We start from the raw sequence: 24,305 nt of genomic DNA, 5'->3' as shown, positions 1-24,305 counted from the left end.
GTGATTGCCAGGGAGAGGGGGGATGAGGGGAGGTGGAGGAAGGTATAATGGGACAAATGGTGATGGATGAAGACTTGACTTGGGGTGGTGAATATACAATACAGTGTACAGATGATGTGTTGTAGAATTGTGCACCTGAAACCTATGTAATTTTGTTAACCAGTATCACCCCAAGAAATTCAATAAAAAGGAAAAAAAAGAGGAAGATCTCTCCCTCTCTCTCTCTACGTGCTTACACAGAGGAGAGGTCATGTGAGCACATGGTGAGAAGGTGGCCGTCTGCACCTCAAGGAGAGAGCCCTCACGGGATACCAACCCTGCTGGCACCGTGATGTTGGACTTCCACCCTTCAGAACCGTGAGAAAATAAATTTCTGTTGTTTAAGCCACCCAGCATGTAGCATTTTGTTACAGCACTACAGAGTAGATGGATACCCTTGTTTTTCACATTGTGTTTGGTAAACAAAAGACATTTGGAAATTAATATGCTCAAAGCAGTCATTCAGTGATACCATCCTCTTGTTGTTTTGTGTAAGGATCACCTTTGGTGTAGCCAGCTGGCTGTCCAGTGAAGATTAAGAGTTTGTTTAATCCCGTGGAACCAATTCTGGAAATGCAGGAAGGATGGAGGAAGGGACTTCTGCAAACCAGCCAGCACTTAGATGTGGGGGGTGCGAGTGTCTAGAAAAATCAAGATCAATACCATCAAAAAGTATGTGACACTGTGTTTAGACTTTTCTCTGGCAAAGAGGAAGAAAGTAGAAATCTGAAATTCAGGCCTTCTAGACTGAGGGAGGAGCATGACGCGGGAAAGTGGCAGTGGCAACTAGTCCAGAGTAAAAGGTCGATAAAACCCCTAAAGTAATTACTCAGTGTAATTTGGGGGGCATATGGTTGTTTAAGATGAGGTACACCAAAACACAGACATTGCTTGTCAATTTGGTCATTAAAAAGTTCCACGTCCTCCTCTTTTTAAGATTATATTACATGAACAATTATTAGTGGTTTTTAGACCTGAGAGAATTTTAGCTGTCTATTTTCCATTTTTACTGAATTATTATCCTGTGTATCATATATGCGAGCAAAACTCTATATAAAATTCCTTAAATGGGTAAAACTTGATCCTTCAGGCAGGACAATTATCGTAATAGCAGCCCAAGATAAACACAGTAAAATTCCTCACAGGGTAAAATGTAAAAAGCATCACTATTTGATATACTGTTATTATTTAATAGAACTATACAATAATTTGAAATAGTTAATGCAAAATCCTCCCCTCATAACTTTGTTTTCCCTTTTTGGCTCCAAACATCTATAATAATCTATAATAATAAAAGCATAAGATGCTAATTAGACCAGATGTCCTTCCGGACAAAGCCAGGGCTGCGAGGGAAGCCTAGGTCCCAAGTGCCCGCCGGTCGGTCCAGGTGCGAAAGGAAGCCGGTGCTGGCAGCTGGGGGAAGGAAGGCCTCCTCTTGCATGAATTTCGTGCAAGTCAGGCCTCTAGTTTTAAATAAAAAAGGTTTACAGGGCTTTGCCTTAGAACAAGGCTTCTGAGCTCATTGCATTTTCACTTGAGCTTCCTCTCCTTCCAGCTGCTCTCCCTAAGGAGCCCCTGGGAGTGTCCTCCCTGGAGAACCGCCTTCCGGGCCGTCCCGCCCGCTCCCTGCGGTCACTTCCAGGGGCCGCCCTTCCTCCTCCACCACTCAGCTCAGACCTGCCGTGGCCATGGTCCTGGCCAGGGGCCGGGTGCAGGCGCTGGGCTCCGCTCCCCGTGGCCGGGGTCCCCCTGCCCGGGGCCTGGTGCAGGTGGTGGGCTCCGCTCCCCGTGGACGGGGTCCCCCTGCCCGGGGCCTGGTGCAGGCGCTGGGCTCCGCTCCCCGTGGCTGGGGTCCCCCTGCCCGGGGCGGGGTGCAGGCGGCGCAGCCGTCACCCTCTGGTTGTGCCCTTCAGGGCCCAGCGCCCCCGCGGCGGCAGGTGCAGGTGGGTGGCGGCCCCGTGTCCTTCCAGGGGCCCAGCTGCCAACCAGCTTCCACCCGGCCCGGGCCTCTCTTCCTCACCCTCGGCCCAGCCCTCGGCCCGGAAGGCAGCTCGGTTCCCGCCCCCTTTCCCTCCTCCGCGCCCCCGGGGATTCCCTCAGCCCCGAGCCGGCTTCCGGCTCCGCCACCCGCAGCCCCGCGTCCCAGGAGCCCGGCTCGCACCGCGGGCGCACCGAGCGCGGGGTCCAGGCCTCCTCCGCAGGGAATGTCCGCGGGAACCACGGGGATTCCAACGGGCGCAGGGGCTCGGGAGCGTCGCCTGCTGCGGCCGGGGTCCCGCCTCTCCCTGCCCCCGCCCGGAGCGGAGCCGGTCCCACCCCGATTGCCCTCCCCGCCGCGGGAAGCCAGTCCCCCAGCAAAGGGCCCGCCCTGCGCCAGGCCCCACAGTGCCTGCCCCGGCGCCGCCTCCAGCCCTCCCCCGGGCCCTCGCTCCCCTCAGCACCCAGTGTCTGCAGATCAATCATCATTTCCCCAACCAAGCAGTACAGCGCACTGGCTTAAGTTTTGAACAGTGAGTCAACACCATTGAATAAAAATAATCCTTACTTGTTCGAGTAACTGATAAGTGTAGGCTTCCAGCGGTTCTCAATCTGTGGGTCGCGACCCCTTTGGGGGTCGAGCGACCCTTTCACAGGGGTCGCCTAAGACCATCGGAAAACACATATATAATTACATATTGTTTTTGTGATTAATCACTATGCTTTAATTATGTTCAATTTGTAACAATGAAAATACATCCTGCATATCAGATATTTACATGACGATTCATAACAGTAGCAACATTACAGTTATGAAGTAGCAACGAAAATAATTTTATGGTTGGGGGTCACCACAACATGAGGAACTGTATTAAAGGGTCGCGGCATTAGGAAGGTTGAGAACCACTGGCTTACACAGGACCAGGGCCTGTGGTAGTCGCGTGATGGAGATGAAAGGTGAGTGTAATGCTGTGCAGCCCGCAGCCAGTCCATGGATATGGTCTTCCATCTACAGAGCTTTGACTTGGTAGCTCAGAGGTCAAGGACATGAGCTCGGGGTGGTTCACGGCCAACTGTACCAACTGCGTGATGGTGGGCGAGTTCTTAATTATACGCGCCCCAGATGCTTTATCTGTAAAATAGACATCAGCAATAACGCCTGCCTCATAGAGCTGATTAAATGAAACGACATTTTAAAAGTGCTTACTGCAGTTCCTGGGGTAAAGTAAGTGTTCAAAAATAGGAATTGTTATAATTCAAAATTTTTGTTCAATAACAGTTTGGAAGTGGATTATCCACTGCCAACTTTGCCCTATCTACTTTTTTTGAGTGGGAGATTTATTTTTATTAATTAAAAAAAAAAAAGGAATCCAAAGTTGGGCAAGCATAAAAATGTGAACTATAGGAGGGTAATCCATACTGTTTTATTTGAAAGGTGGTATAGCATGGTGGCAAGAAAGCTAGATCAAAGGGAAACTGTGGGGTGGAGTCCTCTCTCTGTTGCCTACCAGTTAGTAAAACTGGGAAGGTTGACTCATTTTCTTTTTTCACTTCTAAAGTAAGTGGACTAAATAACAGCTAAAATTTTAAGATTTTAAACTGGTCTGCTGGTAAAAAATTGCTTATCAAAATGTTTGAAAATGCCATTTTTTTCATATTCCTTACCTCATTAATTTCACAAAATACATATATATTTTAATTTTTAAAGATCTTTTAAGATCTCTCTCTCTCCATATACATATATATACTAATACACACACACACACACACACACACACACATATGTGCATTGGGCCTCTATATATACTAGAGGCCCGATGCACGAAATTCGTGCAAGGGCCTTGGCCCGCCCCCCACCCAACTGCAGGGGCTAGGGACCTCTGCCGCTTCTGCCATGCCCCCGCCCACTGTGGCTTTGTCCAAAAGAAAGGACATCTAGTCTAATTAGCATATTATGCTTTTATAATATATATATCTATATATATCTATATCTATATCTATATCTATATATATATATATATATATATATATAGAGAGAGAGAGAGAGAGAGAGAGAGAGAGAGAGAGATTGATTGGCTGTAGCTCAAAGGCTAGACTTATCTACCTGGCAGGGCAACCTTTGTTTACCGAGCATTTCATTTTCTCTTTTCAACTTCCCAAAACTTGCCTTCCTCCCCTTTGAAACCCTAGAGCCCCATCCCTTTCCTTAGGCTCAGGGTGGTATGTAAGCCTAAATCTTCTGGCCACCTGAAGTGGGGCTCCTAAAATCATAATTAAAATTGTTTTATGCTTTTAAAAAATATATTTTTATTGATTTCAGAGAGGGAGAGAGAGAGAGAGATAGAAACATCAATGAGAGAGAATCATTGATCAGCTGCCTCCTGCACGACCCCCCATTGGGGATTGAGCTTGCAACCCGGGCATGTGCCCTGATAGGGAATGGAACTGTGACCTCATGGTTCATAGGTTGACACTCAACCACTGAGCCACGCTGGCTGGGCATTCTTTTTAAAATCTGTTTTATGTCAATTTAATTCTTAAACCAGCCACAGAAACTAGAAGAGTAGAAGAGAAAAATTTTCCTCCTCTACAATATTCCCAGCCTAAAAACTGATTGTTTGTCTCTAACACAGGTACCTTATTTATGAAAACTAAAATTCATTATAATGATTCATCTTCAAGTCAATGAATTATATTTCCGATACTGATCTAAAAGGAAATAGTCCATTATTTAGAATCAGTAAGAATGCTAGGCATAGAACAGTAGCATAATGAAACTAAAGATTATTAAATTTCATCCTGCTGTTGAACCCCTTTCAGAACCACTCAGAAATATATCTTACTGGGATACAAATGATTTTAGGCAATCAATTAACTTCGTAGGCCACTTTGGTGTTGTTAAATGATAAATCGAGGCAGATTAAAAGTTTTAAGAGTTTATATGAGAAAAAATTCCATGGGCAGTGCCAAACCAGATGTGTTAGGAGGGCTCTACCAACAGGAGCTGGGGAGAGACTTTTATAGAGAAAAGGTGAAGGCAAAGCAAGGAAATTATTGATTGGCTATAGCTCAAAGCCTAGTTGACCGTGATTGGTTGTTCTTAGAGTTTGATTTCTTAACCTTGAGGCATTTACAGGCTTGGGTTTTGGTCTTCTTACCGAGGCTACGATGGCATTAGATCCACCTCAGTCTCAGTCTAATGCAGCAGTTCTCAACCTGTGGGTCGCGACCCTTTGGGGGTTGAACGACCCTTTCACAGGGGTCGCCTAAGACCATCAGAAAACACATATGTAATTACATATTGTTTTTGTGTTAATCACTATGCTTTAATTATGTTCAATTTGTAACAATGAAATTGGGGGTCACCACAACATGAGGAACTGTATTAAAGGGTCGCGGCATAAGGAAGGTTGAGAACCACTGGTCTAATGGCTTCCTTGTTTAATTAATTAATTAATTCGCCAGCATTGTGAGACTATGCGGCTTAGTCAATGACTGTATGTCAAAGCCTTTAGAGATAAATACAAGAGGCACCTTCTAGGAACCTTCAGTCTGAGCCCATGTTGCCTACCAGAGATGTTTCTATTCCCTTGCCCCCTGCTTCCAGTGTTTGTTCACTATGTTACTACAAAATGCAACTAGTCCAGAAATCGAGAAAACACAAGACCACAGAGGAGCCAGCTGCTAATTCCGCCTGGGGATGCGTGGGGAGCTTTTACAGTGGAGGTAATTCTTGCAGGTTTGCGCCTGTTCTAAAGCCTGCGTGCGCATTGTCCAGGCTGAGTAAGTAAAAAGATAATGTCAGCAGGTGACTGGCTGCGGTCTGTGCAGGAGGTCTTGCTGATGCTCCTCTCCTCTTTGGGAATCAGAAAGCTCTATACAGGCAGCGCCCTCTGGAGGTGACTTAGTGTGGGAACTGCCTGAGAGGGATCGCTACATGGCCTGGACTTGGCCCAATAAGAATGCCTCTCTCAGGCTGAGTCAGGAAATAAAAGGAAAATATTGAAAAAGAGCCAGAGCCACAGAACTAGGCAGGATGACTGAGGCTGGGGGGGGGGGGAGGGGGAGCACCAGATGAATGCCTCTGAGGAAGGTAGGAGTTAGGGTGACTGTTGAGTCACTCTTAGAGCCTGGCTGTGTAGCTAAGAAAGGGACTTCCTTTGCTTCTGATAAAGTCGATTTGCATATTGGGACCCATACACTGGGTGTCACCCCCGTGGCCCAGCCCAGGTCACAAATCTAAACCCAAGTCAGCCTGCACGTAAAGGAAACACAGGAAACACCTGGAAGGAAAGCTAACAGAGACCACTGATCATCCTCCAACTCAGCCTTAGTGAGCTCACCTCACCCTGGACAACAGGACCTGCTGGCCTTAGAAGGAAATCCCCGCCCTTCTAGCCAATCCTAACGCTCTAGAAACGCGCCCCAATTCCCTCTGGCAGCGGGCCCCACTGCTTGGGAGGCTCTGTACGTGCCCAATCCATGGACTGTTTTCCCTTGAATAAAAAACATTAAACTCACTACTAACTTGTTTTAGTTTTGTCATTGGACACTTCTTTACTTTTTTTCTTTTTCAGCAAAACAAGCAGGAATTTATTGGTCACAGCCAACCACACGTAGGACAGTGAAACAAGGAAGGGCATGGAAGAAGCCACTGGAGAAGCTAGGCTGGGCTGCTTTGGCTCACTGGGAAGTCAGATAAAAGGGGGGTGTGGGGACAGTTTCAGGGGTTAGTCCCCCTGGCTGCAAGCCTCCTGGGGTCACTTAGAATTTAGGAGATGCTTGCCTGCATCGGAGGGGTGGGGGGCGGAGTGGGGGTGGAGGAGAAGAGGGAGAAGGGGCTGGCAGGGGCATGCTCCCCAGAAGGGGTTGGTGGATTAAAAATGGCCAAAAACTCACTGGAACTCCTATCCTGGAAAGGTGGGTCTATTTCCTCATCCCTTTAATTTACATTGCCCCAGTCCATTGCAGAAGAAGAGGTGTCCTGCCAAATGCCCGGTAGGTAAGTGTGTCCATCCCAGGTCATCTGGCGCCAGCCAAGCCACCAGCTGACAGTGGATGAATGACTGAGTGAGCCTCACTGGATGAATAGCTGACACAGGCAGAAAAACTGCCCAGCTGGGTCCTGCCCACGTAGCCTACCCACCAACCTGTGAGCGAATAGATGCTGGTTGTCTTAAACCACTAAGTTTTGGAGGGTATTTTGGGCAGCAAAGGCTGAGTGATTGCTATTATTTGAAACATGATAGAGTGCAAGCTATCCACCATGGAAAGGAGATTGACTTTAAAAAAATGCATTGCCATTTTTGAGAAATAATACTCTTTCAAATTAGGTAAAAGATGGCTTTCCGAATCTGAAGCAAACAAGGCGGCAGGTTAGGACACTGAGGCGTGAGATGATCAGACCCTGGACTAAAAGGTGGAGGGAGGATGTTAATAAGAGAATGGGTTGTGGGATTTCAGAGACTTCCAAGTCTCATTTCTGAGCAGGGCTACTGATGACATTTTCATTGTACGAAGATTCCCTCTATTGTGAATAATTACAGATTTGTGTGCCAACAATCGTTCTGAACAGTCCCAATAAGTTAAGCTGCTGGGAAAATCCTAGATTTTGCAATACCCTGGGTTTAACCCGCTAAGCACTGCTCATGCGACTGAACACAACAATTTACAAAATTTTAAAAAAGGTTAAAATAATAGGAACAGCAAAATAGGAAACTCTTGACTGAGAAGAAAGCCTCACAAACTAGAACTCTCAAGTTTATTTCCCTGCATTTTGACTTTTGGGAGAAAGAGATACATGACAGGAATATATTTCAGTAGAAATCTAAAAATATGTCACATATTATTTTATAACTCTAAAATAATTAACATTCATTATAGAAAATGCAGGAAATTAAATCAAATGAAAAATAAGATACTTTAAACACCCATGTTTACTTGCCAGAGGTAACCATTATTAACATTTTGATGTATATACCATAAATCTCTCATATAACACACACATGCATACACACAAGTTCACATAGTTTACATGAGGAAAGAACACAGAACTTCACAGAACTTTTAGTGAGGAGATGAGAGTTTTACTTGCAGATATTTTAACTAGTTGTGTGGCCCTCGACAAGTTAATTAAGTTTTTTGTCTCAACTCTGAGAGGAGCATAACTCTTTCAGCTATATCCCAAGTAAATAAAATAGACAGTAAACTTTATGTGAAAACACTTGGCTAAAGTTAGTGAAGAAATGCAAGTTAGGTGTAAGGTGTTAGGTGTAAGGTGTTATCATATTAATTTTGTCTTAACATTTGGTTGTCATTTAAAATATTTAAACTTTTAGATGACATACTTTTAGGACTACAAAATTCAGCAGTCATTTTAGGTGAGTTAAAACATTAAAGCTTGTAGCTACAAGACATTTATGAATCTATGTCATCACTTATAATTAGCACTTATAAAAATACAGGTAAGATATGATGAAAATATCCTTACTTACTGTGGTCTAGGTTGTTTTTTTGTTTTTTGTTTTTTGTTTTGCCACAGCAATGAATTATCTGCCATCAGCCACTGCTTCTGGTGCTCAGAGATTCAAGCAGTTCATAGACTGTCGGGCAGCCTGTGCCTGTGTCAGTCATTCATTCCACGGGACAGATTGAGCCTGTTGTGCTTGTCGTCTGTGATGACATCTAACTTCTCCAATATGTGCTCTTCAAAGATGAGAGGAGAAGTAAAAACTCCAGTTCCCTTACATGCATCCAAACCATAAAAAAAATTTAGATTATTTTCTACATGACATTTAGCCATGCATCACCAACTTTCCCTTCAAGATTACTTGTCTCTGCTTTGACTTGGTAAGATCAAGGATTCCTCCTGAAACTCTTCTTGCCACACTCAGTACTGAGGCAGGGCACTTGGCAGATGAAGACCTTAGTGGTAAATGAAACGTAAATGAAGATGTCTGCTTCATGGAAGTAGAACAGCCCTGAGCTTACAGCATGGGCTCTGGAGCTAGAGTGCGTGTGTTTGCATCCTGGCGCTAATATCTAGTAATTCTGTGACTTCAGTCAACTTAATTATGTGTGCCTCAGTTTCCATTTCAGTAAACTGGGAATAATAGAATTGTAGGATTTACCTCATTAGATTTACCTCATTAGTTGTAAGGATTGAAATAAGTCCATGTATGTGAAGTGCTTAGAACAGTGTCTGGCGCATGGCAAGTGCTTAATGTTAGGTAGAAGTGCTACTAGCCACTATAAAAAGTCTCATCTATTGGATGGAATTATAAAATTGTGTAGATGCGGTGGTGTGTTGCAGTCATTCATATTGTCTTATGAGAGCTGATTGCACAATCATTTCTCAACTTTGTGTTCAGGGATGAAACACTGATAGCTTAAAATCAGCCACTTTGGGAGCATTTACACTGTGGAAATTGGCAAATGTTATAAATCTGGACACAGCCCGCCTCCTGGAGAATTGGTTGTTAAACATGAACTAGCACACCACTGGTTATGCTTATCAGAAAAAGAGCCTTTTATCTTTAGCAGGTAATTCTTGGGACTCATAGGTATTATAAAATGATCAATTCTTCATTTTCTCCACACTGTGAACAGGATCAGAAGCTCTCCTCCATCAAGTAGTGTTATAGCTTACATTGGTCTTAGGCTACTGGACTAGTCAGAAGGTCTGTGTTTTTGTCCTGGCTTCATCACTTACTAGTTACATAACTCTTGGAGAATCTCTTAGGTTTTCTGAGCTTTGATTTTTCTCTCCTGCAAAATGTTAAAAGTAATGTCTAGCTTGCCTGTAACACAGATTTGTTATGTTTAAAAAAATAGATATGAAAGTGCTTTCATAATATCAAAATCCTATGTGAATCATTTTCAACATATGGTACCATCTAAAGGAAAGCTAACAATAAGAATCGTTCCACTTTGGATTTTTGACTGCAGTTCTATTGGGAAAGGCAAAGTGCATACAATTTCCTGACAAATTATTTTATACTTACGGAAAATGCTGATAACATCTCTTAATGCTCACCGAGCAATCGTGTAGACGTTTTTTTTTTAATCAATAGAAAATTGCTTTTCTATATATCCCTACAAAGACTGCTTCCTGGGACTACTGTGCAAAAATCCATTATGTTTGAAGTTTCATCTGGGTGATTTTATTTTTTAAAACTCAGCAGACAGCAGTAAGGACCGAATTATTTTTGTTCAGGTGAAACAGATACATATTCTGTAGCTTCACAGCAAATTTCCTCCATGTCATGAAGAGTGAGTAAGCATGTCTCAGTGTCGTAGCCTCTGAGTTCAGAATACACAGTGCACTGATTGAGACTGAGTTTGTTTGCCTTTTATTTTATTTGTTACTAGAGGCCCAATGCATAAAATTCATGCAAGGGTAGGCCTTCCTTCTCCCGGCTGCCACCTTCGCAGCCCTGGCCCCCACCCGCACCCTTCTTGGCCTTCGCACTGCCCATGTCTGCCGCCACACACCCCTGGTTCCCCAGTTCCACAGAGCCCCCCGATTGATTGTCCCACAGAGGGTGGCCTGGGCCTCCCTTTTTGGGGCGATTGCAGAGCCCCCCCCTCCCCCGCCCATTGATTGCCCTGCCGGCCGGTGGCCTGGGCCTCCCTCTGCAGGGCAATCATGGGGCAATGGTGGGGCCCCCTGACCAATCGCATCAAACCTGCCTTGGCTGGCCTGGAGCCAGTGCGTGTCATAGTGTGGTCGTCTGGACAGTCATTCTGCTGTTTGGCCGTTCAGTCCATTTGCATATTATGCTTTTATTATTATAGATAACCAAAAAATTTTCCTTACAGCTGACACAATATTATATTAGTTTCACTATGTGTACAACATAGTGATTAGACATTTATATAACTTATGAAGTGATCACCCAATAAGTCTAGTACTCACCTGGCACTACATACATTACAATATTATCTATATATATAAAAGCCTAAGGGACTGTTCAACCGGTAGCTATGACGTGCACTGACCACCAGGGGGCAGATGCTCAATGCACAGGCATGGAAACATGGAACAGACTGATGAATCTCAGAGGGAAGAGATGAACCAAAGATCTTATATTCAGACTAGAGGCCTGGTGCATGGATTTGTGCTCCAGTGGGATCCCTCGGTCTGGTCTGCGGGGATCAGGCCAAAACCAGCAGTCTGACATCCCCAAGGGGTCCTGGATTGAGAGAGGGTGCAGGCCAGGCCAAGGAACCCCACCGGTGCATGAATCTGTGCACGGGCCTCTAGTTAACTATATTCCCTATACATTACATCCCTGTGACTGTTTTTACAAGTGCCAATTTGTACATCTTAATTCCTTCACCTTTTTCATCTAGTCCTCCAACTGCCCTCCTATCTGGTAAGCATCAATTTGTTCTCTGTTTCTGTAAGTTTGTTTCTGTTTTTGTTTTTAGATTTCAAATATAAGTGAAATCAGATGGTACTTGTCTTTCTCTGACTTATTTCGCTTAGCATAATACCCTCTGAGTTCATTCATGTAAGAGATAGCAAGATTTCATTCTTTTTTATTGCTGAGTAATATTCCATTGTATATATGTACCACATCTTCTTTATCCACTCATCTATCGATGGATACTTGGGTTGCTTCCATAGCTTGGCTACTGTAAATAATGCTGCAGTGAACATAGCGGGTACATCCATCTTTTTGAATTAGTGTTTTGAATTTCTTTGCTAAATAACAAGAAGAGGAATCGCTGGTTCATAAGGCAGTTCCATTTTTAATTTTTTGAGGTAGTTCCATGCTGCTTTCCAAAGTGGTTGCACCAATTTGCGTTCCCATCAATAGTGCACAAGGGTTCCCTTTTCTCCACATCCTTGCCAACACTTGTTATTTGTTGATTTATTGATGATAGACATTCTGACGGGTGTGAGGTGATATCTCAGTGTGCTTTTAATTTATGTTTGCCTGATGATTAGTGAAGTTGAGCATCTTTTCATATATCTGTTGGCCATTTATATGTCATCTTTGGAGAAATGTTTATTTGGGTTCTCTATTTTTTTTTTTAAATCAAATTGGTTTCTTTTTGTGTGTTAAGTTGTATCAGTTCCTTATATATTTTGGATATTAATCCTTTATTGGATGTACCATTGGCCAATATCTTCTCCCATTCAGTGGGTTGTCTTTCCGTTTTGTTGATGGTTTCCTTTGCTGTGCAAAACTTTTTAGTTTGATGTAGTCCAGTTTGTCTTTATTTTGTTTCCCTTTGCTTTTCATTTTTGAGGAACTTGTATTGTGAAAGTAAGTTTAATGGTATCACGTAAGATGCTTTGTTCAGATTCACATTCACCTGAAATTTATTGTAACTTTATTTTGTGCCAGGCCTACTGGTCTAATAAGAGCACCTTTTCCAAGTGTGAATAGATATAATAATGGGTACTGCTTTAGTGTATTTTTCATTGTTCAGTAAATGGGGGAAATAATATTAAGTTTAAGCAGGTGTTTTTTTTTTCTTTTTTTTAACTGTAGAAGCTTTAAAGTGTCAGCAGGCACCCTGGCTCTCCCAGAGGGAAGTGTAGTATGGGGTGTTTTCCAAACTTACCCAATCACAGAATCCCTCATTCAAGAACATTTCAGGGAACAGGTATGTCCCAGAATCCATGTTAGCAGACTCATCCTAGGCATTGTTAGGTGAGCTGACATCACAGTGAGTGGTTCAGAGGAGGGACTGATCCCCTAAGGTTGGTGGGAATCAGGGGGGCTTCATGAAGGAGACCTCTGAGCTGCGCCATGAAAGATGAGGTGAATGTCAACAGGCAGGACTGGTAAGCTGGAGCTGTTGAGGGGGCATGAGCAAGGGCAGAGATGGGGGGCACACACTTTGTTCAAGGAGTGGCCATGTCTCCTGCTATATCCACAGGGGGATCTTACGTTCAAGTCAACATCCCCCAGACGACCACAGACCACAGATGGCCCCAGTCTACTCAGGAGGATGCAGGATAGGAAGGAGGTGGCACAGGGCAGCACCAGGCTTTCTGCTCTACAGCTGTAGTCATGGCAACAGTCCACGCAGGTTGTTTATACAGCTGTCCAGTGTTTTCTTTCCCCTCCACCCCGCCGGACAGCTCTGGAGCAAAGAAGGAGTTCTATTGGGCACTAAAGGAGGACCCCCACCTCCCCAGGCTTAGAAGTTCTATGTCTCATTGGAGCCAACAGCTCTTGGTGCAACCCCACAGGCATGGCTTCTAGGGTCCCCATAGGGGACTTGCTCAATTACAAGCCACCATACTCAAGTCGCAAGTATGGTTTATCTCCAGGTATTAGGAGCTTCTCCCCATCCCAGTCAGAGATCATTTTAAACGAGCAATTTTGCCTACGTAACATAGTTGACATAATACACTTCTTCGATGTCCATGGGAGCAGAGCTTGAATGTTAAGCAAAGTTCAAGTTCTTTTTCAGAAGCTGTGCCCTTTACACTCAGCTCTTAAACAGGAAGCCTGCAAAGGCGACGGGGCACATTTTGTGGGAACTTGAGTTTGGATTAAGTAACATCTAGTGACATGAAAAGACACTTAGTATTTTGGTGTAAAACTAGGTCCATAAGTAAATATTGCAGCATACGAACAGATTTCGGTGTTCGTGTGTCTTAGAACCCTGGAGAAGTTTAAACGCAGGAACACATGTGTAACCCTCTTCAACGTGACATGAACCTTCTGGAATAGAAAGGATTGTGCCTTTTCAGTCCATGGAAGGGATGGGCCTTTCCTTCCCTTCACTCCTGACTCCCCAGGTATGTTTGTATGATAAACATACACTATCAAAGACCTGATGCTTAACATGGTGACCCTTGTTTTTTGAGCATTGAAGCAGCATGTGTTCCAAACGCGCAGCGGCAGAAGGCAGCGGGTAGAGAACGTTCTTTCTGTATTGAATGCAAACCCCTGGGATTGTGAAAGGTGGTGGCAGCTTGCATCCCACTTGCTGAAGCAATGACTGATGGTTCCTCGACCTCCTCAGAGCCATCCCAGACTCCAGCCCCCAGGACCCGGCCTGCACAACGAGGCTGTGGCTTAGTAGGAAGAGCCTGGTGCCTCCTGGGAGGAGCCAGCCTCCTGCCTCCACTGCTCTCAGGCTCCTGACCTCCTGCCTCCCGCCTCCCTCCGGCCTGATTTCTGTCCGCTTCCCCTGGTGACAGGTAGTTGATGTGTGACTGGTCTGGGAGAGCTGATTTCCTCCTGCGGGTGCCAGGCTCACGCCCCACTCTCTGCTCACTCTTACACATATCATGCAAACCGTAATGACCCACACACGGCTCTGGGAGTCCCCAAGGGCACAGACCCGCAGCCCAGCATGTTTGAGTCGGGTTCCTGATCCCTCACAGAGAGAGAGGCCGGGAGCTGCCTCCTCTGCACAGAACAAAAATCCCCAGGTCCATTGCCAATGTGTTTATTTTTTATGGTCTTAAAATATGTTTTTGTTGATTTCAGAGAAGGGGAGAGGGAGAGAGAGATAAAAACATCAATGATAAGAATCACCCATTGGCTGCCTCCTGCACAGTCCCTATTAGGCATCGAGCCCTGACCGGGAATTGAACCCTGACCTCCAGGTGCATGGGTTGGTGCTAAACACTGAACAGCACCATCCTGGCGCCAATGTGTTTAAACCAACCATGCTCAGATCTCCTTGCAATGAGAACTCGCAGTGTGCAGCCTGGGTAAGGACGCTTTTCATGTGGGTTCGACAAGAGAAGCATACCATCTTGAATCCAAGAAAATAAATTTATTAAACTTTGAAGGAAAAAAATCCACAGACATAAAGAAAGTTAAATATAAACTGCAGGACACAACTAGTCATACTAGTGAATAATGGCTTGTGTGGCCAGCAAAGTACCAAAACGACATTCTGAGACTGATTGAGGTATTTAGCTATTTTTGGCGATAGAAATGTTGTCAGCCTATTGTGAAATAGTAAGATAGTTTTCCCAAACACACAGTTTTAAGTTGAATTAGGTTCTACGTCCATGAAATTTATATGAAACTAAATTATGTAGCTCTTATTGAAAACCATAGCAGCAAGGTAGCAGAAAAATCTATGAAACATCTATTACAAAGTAACATGTTGAACTTTAAACACCCAATTCCAGCTTTTCACTGTCCTTGCAAGAAAGAGGGAATTTAAAATTACCAACCATTAGGCTATTTCCTAAAAAGGTCTGAGCTAAATGGCAAATACTACTGAAGTTAAAGCTAACTTTAAAGTTTCATTCACCTTTTAAAAAAATACTTAGTGTGAGAAGTATTCTTCATTAAGATTCTTCTCTTTTCTATAAACTTTTTGGGGAGCCATCCCAGTGCTCCTAAGAATGATGGTTAGGCTACTAAGGGATCGAACAATAATTCATAAATTACTCAGGCCCCTTGTTTTTCTTCAGACGCCCTGCTTAGAGGCCAATCATTGCACTCAGAGGGGAAATAAAAATGATGAAACTTCTTTTACTATTTTAAATAAATCCTATATGAGGTTTGGTGAGGAAGGCGGTTTCTGCGATTGGCTCAAATAAACTGAGAGTTATCTGTGGGGGTTTAAAATCTTGTTTCTCGTTCACATAAATAATGAGTATGTGTCTGGCTACTGTCTGTGAAACAAATACCTATTTCTCACACTTCTTATTCCATTATGCGGTGAGTTTCATTTCAACCTGCTTCGACTTACAAAGTGCTTCCTGTACCTATTCCCTTCTCAGGTAACTGGGGAAGAAAACCCAGCTGTGTCTGAGGGCAGCCCGCTGCCCAGATTCTAGGGTTTTCTTCCTCCTCCTCAGTGTGAACCAGCTCTAAGTCCTACTTCTAGTACGGAGTGCTCTGACACGAACCGAAATTTGGGTCAGGAAGGGGTTTCTGTTTGTTTTTTTGGTTCACGAAAAGTTGGCCTGTGCAAACATTTTCAAGTTTTCTAAATGAACAAATATTTGTTTAAAAATTCAGGTAAGACCAGCATGTTCCAATGATGTGGGTAACTACAATCATTGTTGACGTGTGTGAGGAGTTTGGGGAGGTATCAAAAGGGCCTTGTAAAAAACTGACTTGTTTTCATTAGGCAATGGGACCAAAGCACTAGGTCAGCTTCAGACTGTAGTTGCTACAGTCTTCAGATGGGTCCCCGTGAACTTCAGGACACAGTGGGCAGTGTAGTAAAAAACAGCCATGCTTGAAGTGTAAATTATTAAAAATATCTTTATCAGTTTTATGTCAAAATAAAATTTTCCATATCCAAACTATTTTTTGTTCTCTTACGTATAATTTTAGCTCCCAATCACGTAAAAAAGTAGCCTGTGCTTTAATTCGCATTCGAGTTTCCCGAACTGCAAAAGCCACCTGATTTTTCGCTTTTAAAAAAAAAAAAAGCATGATTTACTGCCATTCAAAGCTCAGCATCACAAAATGAACACCCACAATAACAAGACGATCACTGCCACAAAACAGTCTTGGAGACGACTCTTGAAAGTATTTACAATTCACAAGGGGAATATCTAGCTGATTAAGTGTTTTTTTTTTTTTCTTCTTCTTCTTTTAATATCATGTGTCAACATTTCAGGAAAAGGCATTTAGAATCCACACTCCCCGCCCACCTCCCCTCCCACCATCCCAGAAGGTTTAAACATGGTTTTGGTTTAAGCATTCATGCCCCAGCCCTCTCTTGGCCATTAAATACTTAGCTCAGGGGAAATCAAAGACAGGCTACGGCATGATGTTGTTCAGCTGGTCTGTGCTCACATAGCCACACGACGAGAGGAACTCCTTGTCGGGCCGGGGCAAGGCAGTGGCGTTGAGGACCAGGCCCTGCGGAGACTGGACTATATGGATGGAGGTATAGTCAGGGACGGGCATCGCCGAGCCTGGGGCCGGTCCCGCTGTCCCAGCCCTCCGGGCAGTAGTGGTAAGGCTTTCCGTGGTGATGTAAATGTCTTCCTGGTTAAAGCTCGGCTCTCCACGTGCTGCCACCTCCACGTGAGGGGCCACAGGGATGCACTTTTTGGCGTCTGCCTCGCAGAAGTAGGCGCTGTCCGTGATGAAGTTTGGTTGGCAGAGCGAGGCCACCTCTGGGTGCGCGTCGCACTGGGGTATCCCTGCCTTATTCCTCTGGCCCGGGGAAAGGACCACACTCCCTGCGGGTGTGATGTCGCTCACCTGGGCGTAAAAGTCAATGTTTGCCAGTGGACTCGGACTGTGGAGCGGAGCGTGGGCAGCGTGGGGAGCTGACTCGGTTTCACCGAGGGGAAGTGGTCTGGCTTTGCTTTCCTCTGCTAGGATAACACCAGGCTCCCCAGCCGCCGGGGGAGCATCCCTACCAGGCGGGTTGTTTTGATTCTTCATGTCAAGGCACAAGAGATCTGCTTCCCCTTTTAACCTCTGTGGCTGAGCAACCTCTGAGGTACCGTCACCCACGTCACTGGCCTGGAAGTCAGCCTCCAGAATGTCAGGGTCGTAACAGCTGGTTCGGCCAGAGTCATCATCCTTCGCCCCCAGGATGTTAAGTAGTTTCTGATGGTCATGGCTGAGGAGTCTGTCTGTGTCCGACCCTTCAGTCTTTTCATCAGGGTCGTCAATATCGAGCTCAATGAATTCGACCCAAGAGTCATCATTGTAGAATTCAGGCTTGTAGTTGTCGTGAATGGCCAAGATGGTGTTCACCTCTTCTAATTTTCCTTCCTAGGAAACAGAAAGAAAAGGAAGATCTATGAAAAGAAACTCACAGTGCTTAAGTGAGCTAACAAATAACATTAAGAGAATAATTATGGTTATAATAAAGGCATTAGTAACAGAACCACATAATAAAAATACGTATTAGTGAAGAACTTTTAAATATACAAGACATAATTTTAGAAGATGTAATATTAAATTTTTTTTTTCTTCAGAAGAGGCACAAAAAATGAAATGTGTTACATGTAGCTTGCAAAAGCCCTCAACACAAGACAATGTTTTACAGATATCATTCAATTAGTGTTATCTATAACTTAGATAATTTATTAATTACCTTGAAGAGATCTGGATCAATTCCTTTAATCTTTGGAACTGGAACTGGGGGCAGAAGCAGCATCTTAATCCTTGAAGACAATTAAAATTTTGGTGTGATATATCTTAAAAGTTGTACACTCTCTTATTTCAAAAGATAGAAATAAAATAGTGGCAGTGCTATTACTTATTTCAAATATCCTAGTCCTTTATAAGTGGAACATGAGAAAGAGCATGAAAATATTAAGCAGTAAATAATGAGGGGAAACTATAGAAGAAAAAAAGAACAAAACGATAACAACAAAAAGCCCCTATCTGAAGTCAATTTAAAGAAAACATGGCTTTCCTGTAATCTTTTTTCCCCCTTAATGCCTTTTATTGACAGCCAGCATTAGTATTTGGGAGTGAGAAATTTGATTTCTTCTAAAGCCAATTTCCATTTCAGTTATAAGAAAGGTAATGATACAGCACTTCACACCAGTAATTTGCAGAGAAAAGGCAGGCAGGGATAGAGAGAGGGAGGGAGACAGGGAGAGAGGGAGAGGGAGAGGGAGGGAGGGAGGAAGGGAGGAAGGAAAGAAGGTAGGAAGGAAGGAAGGGAGGAAGAAAGGGATCGCCAATCCACATGGAGCCAAATTAGGGTGGACTGGGTAAGTGCGCACCACACAGCTCACATCAATGATGAGATTATATAAGATGATCTCATTAGCCATAGTGTCACTGCAGGGTTCATTTCAGTTGGGACCCAGTACATTTGAGCTATTTCTAACTAATCTGTATTGCTTTATATACACAATTCTATGATGCAGTTAAATTTTCTGTTCCAAATATTTAAATTATTTTTTGACCATAATTAATTTCAATATCTATGCTGCCTGTTTTGTGCCTTATTGTATCACTAGCACTTAGGACAATTCTTGGCACATAGGCAATGCTCAACAAACATTTCTTAAGTAAATCTGAATAAATTATTTATCTATTTTGTTACTAGTGGAACTGGAGGTTGTTTTTTGTTTGTTTGTTTGTTCCTTACCCAAAGATATTTTTCCATTGATTTTTTAGAGCGAGGGCAAGACAGAGAAAAATATCGACGTGAAAGAAACACATCAATTGGTTGCCTCCTGCATGTGCCCTGACCGGGGCCCAGGCCAGGGAGGAGCCTGCAACCGAGGTACATGTGTGCCCTTGATTGGAATTGAACCCAGGATCCTTCGGTCCTCAGGCCAATGCTCTATCCACTGAGCCGAACCGTCTAGGGTTAGAGTTTGTTTTCAAATCAACATTGTAGCTCTAGAATAAAGCTTGGAGATTAAAAATTTCAACCAACTCATTTTATTGTTTTTAAAAAAACCTAAGTGTCAGAGATGTCACCATTGGGCAGGAATGGCAACCTGACAGCTGATATTCCACTCAATGTGAATGGACAGTTTAGTCTATTCAACAGGGAGCTCCTTTTCTGAATATTTCCATTGTTTTTTTTTTTTTTTTTCTTACCTAACTGAAGGGATAAACCAAATTCCATTTTATTAGTTGTTTTGACTAGCCTCCATTAGGGTTACTCAGTGGGGCAAGTGTTAAAGCAAACTGTTACTGATGAATACAAGATAAACAATATAAATTATTAATGATAACTACCATGTTTTGAATGCCTCTGATAAAGCAGGTACTGATGGGTACATCTTGCACTAAACTATGGGCCGGCAAATTATGGCCTGCTGGTGAACCTCGTCTGCTTTCTGTTTTCTTTATAGTTTAAAAAAATTACATTTATTGGGGTGACGTTGGTTAATAGGATCACAAAGTTTCAGTGTAGATTTCTGTTATGAGATCTGCATATTGCACTGTGTGCCCCCACCCTATCCAAAGTTAAATCATCTTCCATCGCCATATACCCTCTGTTTTTATAAATAAAGTTTTACTGGAACACAGTCACATTCATCAGTTTCCATACTCTCTATGGCTGCGTTGGCTATGACAGAGACTGCATGACCCGGAGAGTCCAGACACTCAGCATTCGGCCCTTTATAAAACGGAACATTTCATGCAGTCCTTACAACTACCAGGGAGGGAGAGGGCCTTCTGTGTAGAGTCAGAGGTTCAGGGCAGGTGTTCAAGTCATGCACTAATATTTGGCACAGCTGGGCTCAAATCGAAATCACCCGACAGAACCCGGCCTTTGTCCCTGTGGTGCTGCTCTTGTTCGGTTCTGCATCTCTAAATGGATGTTTCCAATGTTTGAAACATACAGAAACGTACCATAACCCTAATCAGGGGAAGCAAAGAGCCCCAGGTATCTAGCGCTTGATTTTTATGCGTGCCTCCCTTTTTGGAAGAGGCTGACACATGGAAGCACGTGTTGGTAGTTAGCTTTCTGGGAGTTGCGGTTGACCTAATGCCAGGGTGCCCAATCCTGTGGCCCACAGGGCCCAAGAATGTCCTGCCTGTGAATGAGACAAGACAGTGGCAATGCCACAGGGAGAGATGGGCATGGTGACAAACCAGAGAATGCCCTTTCCAGATGGGACAGCAGGGCCCCTGCTTGGCGTAGGTTGCCAGAGGGTCCCATCAACACAGTTTCGCTAGACCTTCCAGTTTTTAAAGACAATCTGCAAATATGACTTTCTATGTGAAAACTCCGTATTTTTGTACAACACTCTGTAGCAAAATCTTTACTTCAAAATCAAAACAACATCCAGTAACAAAACACAGGTCGGCAGGCTGGTTTCGGCTTTCTGTGTGCCCTGCTGTTTCACGCTGACTCCGTTATTATTTCTTTCCTGATTAGTAACAGCTCCAAGGCTGGGGGCGAGTCATATGGTGGGAACCACAGAGTCTAGAACAGAGATGACCCTGGCATGAAACTATGTTTGTGACTTTGCTATCCTCTTATTGAAATCCAAGTTACAGTTCAAGTTCTGCGAGCATGGACTCCATCGTCTGGACTTGAAAAAGGAGAAGTGGACTCAAAACTTCAAGCAAAGACACGGAGGCCCTGAAGCGCCTCCCAGCCTAAGGCTCTGGGAAGGCTCACAGGGCACCTCAGTCTAATTACTGTTCTAATTGCTAGCACTACATGTTCTTTCCACACCTGCTGGCCAATGTGGTCTACCATTTCCTACTTCCATTAAATCACGGAAATTTAGATGACGATAAGGATTTTTATGGGCAAATGAAAGAAAACATGTACTTCTTTTCTGCAAAGAACTTACGTTAGCACAGGAAATCTGAAAGTACAAAACCATTTCTAAAACTGTTACAATTTGATGGTTTTGAACAAACTATAGGTAAGAACTTCATCATTCATAGAAAACACTTTTCTGACAGAGGTTAATATACTTTCTTTGAAATCCTATTTTTTAAATATATTTTTATTGATTTCAGAGAGGAAGGGAGAGGGAGAGAGAGATAGAAACATCAATGACGAGAGAGAATCATTGATCAGCTGCCTCCTGCATGCTCCCAATGGGGATCAAGTCCATAACCCAGGCATGTACCCTAGACCAGAATTGAACCCGGGACCCTTCAATCCTCAGGTCGACTCTCTATCCACTGAGCCAAACCGGCCAGGGCAGTATCCAAATAATTTAAATAAAACTTGAAATTACTTGAAATTGCCATGTTAGGAAATCTGACAAGGGTGTATTAGACTGGTTTATCTTGGTGGCTTTAGTTTGCCACTTCACTTTGCTTGTACATCAGATTAGGACAGTGTGGAGCTCAGCCAAAGGCACAGAGCTCCCGGTGGTCTCGTGTGAATGTGTGACCTTGTTCAGGACTATGAAGGGGCGAGGAGGCGGCTCTGAGAAACAGCCTTGTTAGGAGGCGCATAGCCAGGTGCGCAGCCCCTAGCCTCTCCATGTCCTGCACAACGTCCCAGAGAGAAGGCCAACCTGCGAACCCTCTCTGACGCACACATCCAAGTGGTAAATATATAACTGGAGGTGACATTTTCTTGGGTTCATTACAATTTTTACTCATGATTTGCAAAAGAAAACACCAAATAACGAATGGAAAAACACATGGAAATCCAAACAACTGGCAGAAACATGAAGGCAGACTATGTCACACCTACCTTTGCTGCTTAGAAAACATGAATAAAAATATCACCGTCAGCCCAAACATTCCAAAGATAATAATTAAGAACCACGGGAACCGGAAATCTGAAACACAGGAGAACAATATCTCACTTACAGGATTACCAAGAGCTGAAGTTGACATTGCATTTTCTTTTTTCATATAAACATATTCCCTAATTTGTATCCATTAGTAGTCAGTGATTTTACTGATAATCACTGAAAACAGAATACAACGATTTAGAATAGTGGTCTGTTCTGTTCCTTTCACATTAAAAAACAACAACAACAGCACACAGCTTAAGCACAGTCCATGTTATAAGGGAAAACTGCTGTATGTGTCTTATATGTTCAGGGGTGTCACTGGAGGCTTCAGCTCTAGCAAACAGGGCTGCTGAGCAACACGGGACTTTACCTCAATACCGTCTACTTGGTTCCTTTTTTAAAAGTGTGGTGAGAGTTTTTATCCTCCAGACTGAGGATCTATCAGAAAGACGGGGGCAGAGTTTTTATTTATTTTCTATTTTATTTTTAATATTTTTATTGATTTCACAGAGGGAGAGAGAAACATCAATGATGAGAATCACCAATGATGAGAGAGAATCACGGATGGGCTGCCTCCTGCACACATCCTACTGGGGATTGAGCCCGCAACCCAGACACGTGCCCTGATCAGGAATCGAACTGTGACCTCCTGGTTCATAGGTTGATGCTCAACCACTGAACCACACTGGCTGGGCAGAGTTTTTATGGTTGAACCACAAAGGAAACTTTTTAGACTTGCAGAGCTTTTCATTTCACAGCTTCAAAAACTCCTTGGACAGGAGATCACTCACTACAGGGGCTCCCTCCTTCAGATTTTCATAAACTCTGCAGCAGACTTTGGGAAATCGGTTTCTACAATTTCTATTTTGTTCCTTAAAAACAAGTGCCTTGCAGCTGGTTCCCAGCCTTCTTACTGCACTGGTGGAGGTTCACCGCGTTTTAATTAAGAAGGTCAGGTGGTACTTACTTTAATGTTGCCTTATTAGAAGGAGGCCTTTCTACTGTGATATGCTTTCCTTATTTTAATGTTCTTGTTCACTTACTAAAATCGCCCCGGGAGATATTATGGGTGTTACGGAGAACCAGTGGGAAAGAGAACACCACTTGTGTCTTTAGTTTTATGTAAATGACATGTTCAGGAACATAGCATAAAGCTGGTGCTTTGTTCTCTTCTTCTTTTTAACATGGAAGAAGAAGTCAGTTAAAATAATCTATGTTAAGCGAATAAAATGCCATCACAATAAGCTTAAAGGGCATGTGACAAGTGTGTTTTATAAACCAGAATTTCATCATATCAAATTGTTTGAAACAGCAAGCCTGTTGAATAGAGCTTAGGAAAAAAAATGGAGTTATAGACATTTTGACTCAAGTGTTATTTAGTATCATGGATGCTACCTGTACGGTAAATGCAGAAACACACATTTCATTTCTCTGTAGCCTGCGATTGTCCTTTAACAAACCTCAGCTCCTCCCACAGCCAGTAAACCTCATCCTTAATGGAGATGAGCTATAGCCTATTCTCATTCGGAAGTGATAACCTTTTAATATCAAGCAGCCTTCTTGATTTCTGTATTCCAACACTTGAATTCTCTTATTATGAATTCACAGGCTTCATGTCTTTAAACGTTCATTATCTGTGTATTTCTCTTGTACGTGATCTCCAGATGTTCCAGGCCATTCTCAGGCATAACTGGCCACTACTTATTAAGACTTCTCCAGGTACAAGCCACACCCGAGCTTTCTAACATCAAACAGCACCCGCCTTTGACTACCTAAGAGGAAGCTGACTCAGTGTTCGGCTTCCTCTTAGCTGCCATGTAGTGCATCCACCTTAGAGATGCAGAATTTCTTCATTATGTATTTGAATACTATTTTTTTTCTGATTATAAATGCAAACAACTCACTGTAGCAAATTTTAGAATTATAGAATCACCTGAAATTCGGATATCTAGAGATAACCCTCATTAACACCTTCCCCTCTGTAACTTGCATCTATCCCACAACTTTTCCTGAATTAAAGGATTCAAACACTAAATCGTCCTCCTGCTTTTTAATGGGTTATACCTGCTCTAGAGAGTGAGCTCGAGGTCACCCCAACATGAGCTGCTAATGTATCTTGGTTTGGACAACACCCTAACACACCTTCTAAGGAATGCATCACTATATATCGACGAAAGCCATC

At 43.4% G+C, this 24,305-nt stretch overlaps 2 protein-coding genes across 8 annotated transcripts in view; both read right to left on the bottom strand.

Moving 5' to 3' along the window:
- CCDC152 (coiled-coil domain containing 152) overlaps positions 1-8,815 on the bottom strand; it is a 35,125-nt gene extending 26,310 nt beyond the window's left edge. Inside the window, exons 1-2 of one of the 7 annotated variants that reach the window (XM_014448320.2) lie at positions 1,933-2,036; positions 542-680 (exon numbers count right to left, since the gene is read on the bottom strand). Coding sequence is in view for 1 of the 7 variants with exons in the window: in XM_023747150.1 (XP_023602918.1) it covers positions 8,511-8,575 (65 nt within the window). In the remaining 6 variants the exon portion in view is untranslated. The other 6 variants (XM_023747150.1, XM_023747152.1, XM_023747155.1 and 3 more) reach the window with 6 other exon arrangements.
- A 5,937-nt stretch (positions 8,816-14,752) lies between these two features.
- On the bottom strand, positions 14,753-22,238 carry LOC102429474 (growth hormone receptor). The gene is made up of 3 exons (XM_023747148.1): positions 22,078-22,238; positions 18,028-18,097; positions 14,753-17,702 (listed from the first exon to the last, which is right to left on the bottom strand). The coding sequence occupies exons 1-3, from the start codon at positions 22,221-22,223 to the stop codon at positions 16,731-16,733; spliced, it is 1,188 nt and encodes a 395-aa protein (XP_023602916.1). The 5' UTR covers positions 22,224-22,238; the 3' UTR covers positions 14,753-16,730.
- Between the last annotated feature and the right edge of the window lie 2,067 nt (positions 22,239-24,305).

Source organism: Myotis lucifugus, unplaced genomic scaffold, assembly GCF_000147115.1.
Source record: "Myotis lucifugus unplaced genomic scaffold, Myoluc2.0 scaffold_800, whole genome shotgun sequence".
NCBI lineage: Eukaryota > Metazoa > Chordata > Mammalia > Chiroptera > Vespertilionidae > Myotis > Myotis lucifugus.
This window is presented reverse-complemented; position numbering and strand designations above follow the sequence as displayed.